At 41.9% G+C, this 7,405-nt stretch overlaps 1 protein-coding gene across 1 annotated transcript; it reads left to right on the top strand.

The window, feature by feature from the left end:
• The first annotated feature begins 1,117 nt into the window (after positions 1–1,117).
• On the top strand, positions 1,118–6,687 carry LOC129742064 (uncharacterized protein K02A2.6-like). The gene is made up of 4 exons (XM_055733911.1): positions 1,118–1,141; positions 2,506–2,911; positions 2,965–4,424; positions 4,528–6,687. The coding sequence occupies exons 1-4, from the start codon at positions 1,118–1,120 to the stop codon at positions 6,685–6,687; spliced, it is 4,050 nt and encodes a 1,349-aa protein (XP_055589886.1).
• The last annotated feature ends 718 nt before the right edge of the window (positions 6,688–7,405 follow it).

The raw sequence follows: 7,405 nt of genomic DNA, 5'->3' as shown, positions 1-7,405 counted from the left end.
TCAAACTGGGCGTGCTCCAAGCAGGTGTAACGGGACGTTTAAATCTGGGAACATGCGAATTCAACCAAGAACCAATCAAATTGCAGAAAGTTTCAGTCATAACGTCTACTGATGCGTTGCCGAAAACTGTATCCCAGTCAATGCTGTTCAAGTACTGTAAAAGCAGCGAAAAGTCCGTCTTCCGAAAATTTAACGGTCTACTCCTACGATCCGAAGTGTTTGGCGAGGAGTTACTTGCCAACACAGCAGCTGGTAAATCGAATGCGACAGGCGGGTGGTGCAAATCTACAGGTACCAGAATGTCAGGGGCATTTCTTATTTCAATTTGTTCGTCACTCAGGCCAAAAAATAAATCAAGTGTCCGTCCGAGATGATTCCTGATAGAGTTGAATTGGATCAGATTTAACGAATCAGTTCCATCGATCAAGGATGGCGGCGGCGGCGCTTAAGGCGGCAACATTCATTAGTTTAGCACCTGTTTCGCTTTCAGTCCACATTAAACGAGGTTGGTTATAATCGCCACATATCAAAACTGACTCATCAGCAGTAGCACGGTTACACAGTTCACGTATAGTGGCCACGTGGGACTCGATAATGTGAACACAATTACTTTTGTCAGGTGGCACGTAAACAGCACAGAAGAGTATGTTTTTTCCATTAATGGAAGCAGCAACACAGGCTTGTTCCTGGTCAATCCCACATTCCGTGGTCACAAAGCTGCTTGGATGGCATTGTTTAATGGCAATCAAAACACCGCCAAAGCATTTTTTTTGTACTGTTACGCGAGCTGCGGTCGCAACGGAAAACCGAGTAACCATTACCATTAATATTACCATTGATATTTGGAAGATGAAAGCCAGTAAGGTGGTGGGATTCATAAGAAATACCATCCCAAACTGGAATAATGTCTCGATTCCGACTACAACTGGCATCTCTATCAATGATGACAGTATTGCGTAATCAGACAAATAATAAATTGGGTTATTCCACAATAGATCACAAAAAGTTGGTCGCAGTGGATCTTCTCATACAAAAAAAAAAAAAAAAAAAAAAAAAACCATTACCGAAAAGTTAGGCCGAGTTGAATGAGTCAGTCAAACCAGTTTCTGTCAGAATAATGACATCCCCAGACAACCAATTGGTGGGTATATAAAATTTGCAACACAAATATACGTGTAGTATCGCCAATAACTCTTGGAATTGTCTTGACTAATTAATTATAGTTACGTTATTTATGACCGTCGTACGGTTACGTACTTCACGAACACTCCTGTAGAAATGACATCCGACGCAAGAGAGAGAGGGTGAAACATTCGGCATTCTAGTGACAGACGCGAAGAGAGTAGCACGTTACTACAACTGGCGACGAGGACGAGTGAAAAAACCCACGCGGAAAGCAGAAAGTTATTATATTAGCGGAAAGAAATTACTGGTTATTGATTTCGGAGACGCAGAACATCATTTTAAGGTGAGTTAAAATTGTGATAGTGAGAAAATATCGCGAATTCTATTTGTTTTGCGAACACCGCTTGTGAGGTACAAGCTGAAGAAAAGTTAAGACAACTGGGGCCCAAAGGGCAGAGCGCTAGCCCATGAGGTGTATTTTTTTTCTTTTTGCTGTTGCGAAAGTGAAAGCCGCCATTAACCGTGTGAATTGGCAGGAAAGTTCCTCGGAATTCCAAACATGTTTTCTTGTGCTAGGGTGGAAATTCTCATAGAGAAAATTAATTAAATATAAAATTTTCGTGTGTTGTGAATCTGACAGCGAGAATGTATTCTCCGGGTCAAATGGCAGGAAAAATAATCCTCCGGTTTTAAGCATGACGGCGAGAAAAGTTTCTCCAGGGTCAATTGGCAGGAAGTGTTACTCCAGACGATTGAATGACAGCGAGATTTAGTTCTCCAGGGTCAGCTGGCAGGAAAGTGTTCCTCCTGATACGCGATTGATGGCGAGAATTTATTCTTCAGGATCAATTGGCGGAAAGTTAATCCTCCAAACGTGTGACGGCGAGATCATTGTCTCCAGGGTCAACGGGCAGGAAAATTATTCCTCCTGATAAATGTTGGACGGCGAGAAACCATTCTCCAGGGTCCAGTGACTGAAAAATGTTCCTCATGATATCTAATGCCAACGAGATTGATCTCCCCAGGGCATATTGATGGTATCAGGAAAAGGGTTGAATATAAATTATGAGTCGGTTCAATGAAGTTGGTCGAAACAGGTAGAAAAGATCACCTGTATTATTCCAATTGACTTTGATAGATTATTACCTGCTTCATTTAACAACGACCTGATTAGTTTCGACCATAACATTGGTGCATTGAACATTTAACAGTTGCTTTTACCAGTAGAAAGTAGAAAATTTCAACCTATACGATTAAACAAAGTTTATGTATAATAATGAGAACTCAATGAATGCCGTTATAGATGTTGAATTACATTTCTCAGAAAAACAAACTCAAAATAGTTACAGGTAGTAAAAACGATTATTCTTCAATTTACAGATGGAAGAATCCCGACCTGTGCCCCCGTTTCGTTGTAATCAAATTGAATCAAGTAAGCTTGCCAAAGAATGGCGCTCCTGGAAGGAGTCTCTAGAGTGCTATTTTGCAGCCTATGGCATTGATGACCAGTATATGATGAAGGCCAAGCTCCTCCATTTGGGTGGACCAGCACTTCAGACCGTATTCAAAAATTTGAAAGACAGCGATCACATTCCTTTAGTCGCTGTTGTCCCCAAATGGTACGATGTCGCTGTTGAGAAGCTGGATGAATTCTTCGAACCACGTCATCAAAGTACTTCTGAGCGCCGTAAACTACGCCAAATGACTCAAAAGATGGGCGAGCGATTCGCAGACTTTATAATTCGTCTAAAGCAACAGATTGTGGAATGCGGGTTCGAGAAATACGGTTCAGAAGTCAGTCAAATTTTGAGTGAAATTTGACTGACGCAATCGTTGAAGGATGTTCGTCTAACGAAGTCCGACGTCGTATTCTGTTGAAAGACCTACCTTTCGACGAAATTGAGGCACTAGGTATCGCCCAGGAAAGTGTGGAACACCAAATGGAAGCAATCTCGGCACCAACTGGAAATATCATCCGTATTGGACAGTCTTTGCGTCAAAGAAGAGACAATCATGCTTATCCCAGGAAAAGTTTCTCAGAACGAGCAGGTTTCCAAAGACCAAATTTGGATTCCTTCAGAAAGGTCGCATTCGAAAAGACGTGCTACAATTGTGGTGGGCCAGGACACTTTGCCTCCTCCAGGATCTGTCCCGCTAGGGGAAAAATGTGTCCGTATTGTAAGATTTACGGTCACGTGGAGGAGAAATGCCGCAAGAAGAAAAATGACCAAGGCTCCGGAAATCAGTCTGGAAAGAATCTCAACAATATTCAACTGATTGCAAATGCTGTTCCCTTGGATCCTCCCAAGAACAAGGCCGTCGAAGAGAATAGCCAGGCGAAGGTGTATTACGCCTTTTATTCCGGGAATGAGTCAAACGTTATCGCGTGTTTGGTTGGAGGTGTCAAAGTCGAATTACTTGTCGATTCCGGCGCTGACGCCAATTTGATTACTGGCAAAATGTGGTCCAAATTGAAACAGGACGGCATACAAATCATTTCTTCTACCAAAGGCTGCTCACGAATTTTAAAGGCATACGGAAGCGATGAACCTTTACCTATTTTGGGATCGTTTGTGGCAGACATTGAAGTTGGTAAGAAAAAGATTAGAAGCGAGTTTTTGGTCGTCGAGAATGGCCAAAAGTGTCTGCTAGGGGATAAATCAGCCAAAGCCCTTGGGGTGTTGAAGGTCGGGTTTAATGTTAATACTGTACAAGGATCTCAACCATTCGCAAAGATTAAAGGAATACAGGCAACAATTCGTATGGCACCTAACATAACACCAGTGTTCCAGCCCATGAGAAGAATTCCGTTGCCTTTGGAAGAGTCGGTTCATCGTAAATTAGATGAGATGATGAAACGCGATATAATTGAAATCAAAACTGGACCAACCAGCTGGGTTTCACCTCTAGTAATTGTAGGTAAAGCAGATGGTCAGCTTCGACTATGCTTGGATCTACGTCGCGTGAACGAAGCTGTACAACGCGAACATCACCCTATGCCACTTGTGGATGACTACCTAGCACGCCTGGGAAAAGGGCGTATTTGGAGCAAGCTGGACATTCGAGATGCCTTTCTCCAAATTGAGCTTGCCGAAGATTCAAGAGATGTGACAACGTTTATCACTAACCAGGGCTTGTATCGTTTCAAACGCCTCCCGTTCGGACTTGTCACGGCACCGGAACTTTTTCAAAAGGCGATGGATCAGATCTTAACCGGATGTGTCGGGGCATTCTGGTATCTGGACGATGTGATCGTAGAAGGGAAGAACTTGCAGGAACACGATGAACGTCTTGATGAGGTAAAATGAATATTTAATCTTACAGTTACAGTGACTTTGTATTTAAAGAGAGAAAAATAAATAAAATTAATTCATTATCTAAAGTTGATCATTTGTTTTATAGATCATTTCTCGGTTCAAAAAGCAAGGAGTGGAACTCAATTGGGAAAAGTGCCTGCTGCGGGTTACGGAACTTGATTTCTTGGGGCACAAGATTTCACCGCTTGGAATAAGGCCGAGTGATACGAAAATTCAAGCATTACTTTCCTTTCGTGAACCACAAAACGAGGCAGAAACTCGCAGCTTCTTAGGTTTAGCTAATTATATGAACAAATTCATACCTGGTTTGTCAACAATCGATGAACCATTGCGTAACCTCTTGAAAAAAGATGTGGTTTTCACTTGGGAAGAAGCTCATAGACAAGCATTTCATAAGATCAAAACTTGCATGACCAACGTTTGTACGCTAGGGTTTTATCGAATTCAAGATCGAACTGCCCTTATGGCTGATGCGAGTCCAAGTGGTCTTGGTGCAATGTTGATCCAATTCAACAACGACAACGAACACCGAGTCATTAGTTTCGCCTCAAAGTCACTGACGGAAACAGAAAGAAGATACTGTCAGACAGAGAAGGAGGCATTAGCGATAGTGTGGAGCGTCGAACGCTTCCAGTACTACCTACTTGGGAAAAAGTTCGAAATTTTGTCAGACTGCAAAGCGTTAGAATTTCTGTTCACTCCACGTTCAAAGCCCTGTGCACGCATCGAACGCTGGGTGTTACGCCTACACACCTTCGACTATCAGGTAAGGCACATTGCTGGGGTAGACAACATAGCGGACGCTTTGTCACGTCTTTCAGTTCTCGATGCTAAACCATTTGATAGCTCTGAGGAATTGTTCATTCACATGGTAGCAAACACAGCGGTCCAGTCGATGGCTTTGTCATGGGAAGATATACGTATAGCATCACAGAACGACTCTGAAATCACCAACATCATACAATGTTTAATCGATAATACAATTGATAAGATTCCCTTGGAGTATAAAATTCTCTTTCAAGAGCTATGTCATGTTGATGGAGTTCTATTACGGGGTGACAGAATTATCATACCACAGACACTAAGAGACAAGGTCATGACTACAGGGCATGAAGGGCACCCAGGAATTTCCATGATGAAACAATTTATGAGATCTTATGTCTGGTGGCCAAAAATGGACATGGCTATCGAGAAATATGTGCGGAACTGCAGAGGGTGCACACTTGTTTCGGCACCAGATCCCCCAGAGCCCATGCAACGAAGCCAGCTTCCGTCATTTCCATGGCAAATTGTTGCCCTTGATTTTCTTGGGCCTTTACCAGAGGGACAACACCTTTTGGTTGTTATTGATTGTTATTCCCGATTCATGGAAATTTGTGAAATGGAGTCTACAACAGCTGTAGACGTCTCGCGTGAACTAGCCGTTATGTTCAGCAGATATGGTGTTCCTCATGCCATCAAAGCAGACAATGCACCTCAGTTGAGTGGGCAGTGCGGAGGTTTTAAAGAATTTTGTCAAACACATGGTGTTCAAATCTGGAATACAATTCCATACTGGCCGCAATCCAACGGAGAAGTCGAGAGGCAAAACCGTTCAATATTAAAACGTCTCAAGATTTCCCAAGAACTTGGCAAAGACTGGAGAGCTGAGTTGCGAAAATACTTGCTTACCTATCATGCAACTCGTCACCCTACTACTGGAAAATCACCAGGTGAGCTGATGTTCGGTCGAAGAATGAATACTACGCTTCCAACGATTTCAATTTTTTCTGAAGATGAAGCGGTACGTGAACAGGATGCGGTAGTAAAACAAAAAGGCAAAGAATATGCTGATCACAAGAGGAGAGCCAAGGACAGTGGCATTGAAGTTAATGATCATGTGCTTGTAAAACGGATGAGGAAGAATAACAAATTACAAACTGAGTTTGCAAATGAAGAGTTTATCGTTCGCGACAAAGCTGGGACCGACACCCTCATTGAATCCACCGTTACAGGAAAGAGATACTCCCGAAGCTCTGCACATTTGAAAAAGCTCAACATTGAGAAACCGGATAGTGAAACACAGAATCCCGAAACATTGGTTCCGGTAGAGTCGTCAACAAGTCTACCATCGGTTGGTGTTGATCAGTCTGAGAAGGATACTAAAGTTGAAGATGAGATAACCACTAACGAAGAGCTTAAGGAAGTAAAGAAAAGAACAAGAGTGCCACCAACAAAGTTTAAAGACTATGTATCGTTTGAATAAACTTTTGAAGGTTAGCTTTCATACCTAATCAACCGATTCGTAAACTATTTCTTACCTGAATATCTAATAATAAAAACTCATTATCAATCGTTGTTTTATTAAACTTAAGGAGGGGTTGTAGTATCGCCAATAACTCTTGGAATTGTCTTGACTAATTAATTATAGTTACGTTATTTATGACCGTCGTACGGTTACGTACTTCACGAACACTCCTGTAGAAATGACATCCGACGCAAGAGAGAGAGGATGAAACATTCGGCATTCTAGTGACAGACGCGAAGAGAGTAGCACGTTACTACAATACGTGCAAATATAAGTGTAAACAATTCGTATATAATGCAGCAAAACCAGTATATACGTATCATTTTGGAGGCCATATAGGTACATTAGCACACATATTCTTGATTTGGTTCATTTTGTCGTAATAAAAACATGCAATGTATTTTAATACGATAAAGAATATGCATGGAACACACATTGTAGGTGCATATAGGTATACGAATTGTCGTAATAAAAACATGCAATGCATTCAAATACGATAAAGGATATGCATGGGCCGCACATTGTAGGTGCAGATATACGAAAATGAGTTTAAATAGCATTCATACGATATAATATGTAAAACAATATACGACTTCTGGTTGTCTGGGTCGTAGCTGCACTCGATGGTCGCAAGGTAAAAATCTTCTGACTTGGTGCGTAAGCCTCGGACGTTCTG

Source organism: Uranotaenia lowii, chromosome 2 (genome assembly GCF_029784155.1).
Source record: "Uranotaenia lowii strain MFRU-FL chromosome 2, ASM2978415v1, whole genome shotgun sequence".
Taxonomy (NCBI): domain Eukaryota; kingdom Metazoa; phylum Arthropoda; class Insecta; order Diptera; family Culicidae; genus Uranotaenia; species Uranotaenia lowii.
This window is presented reverse-complemented; position numbering and strand designations above follow the sequence as displayed.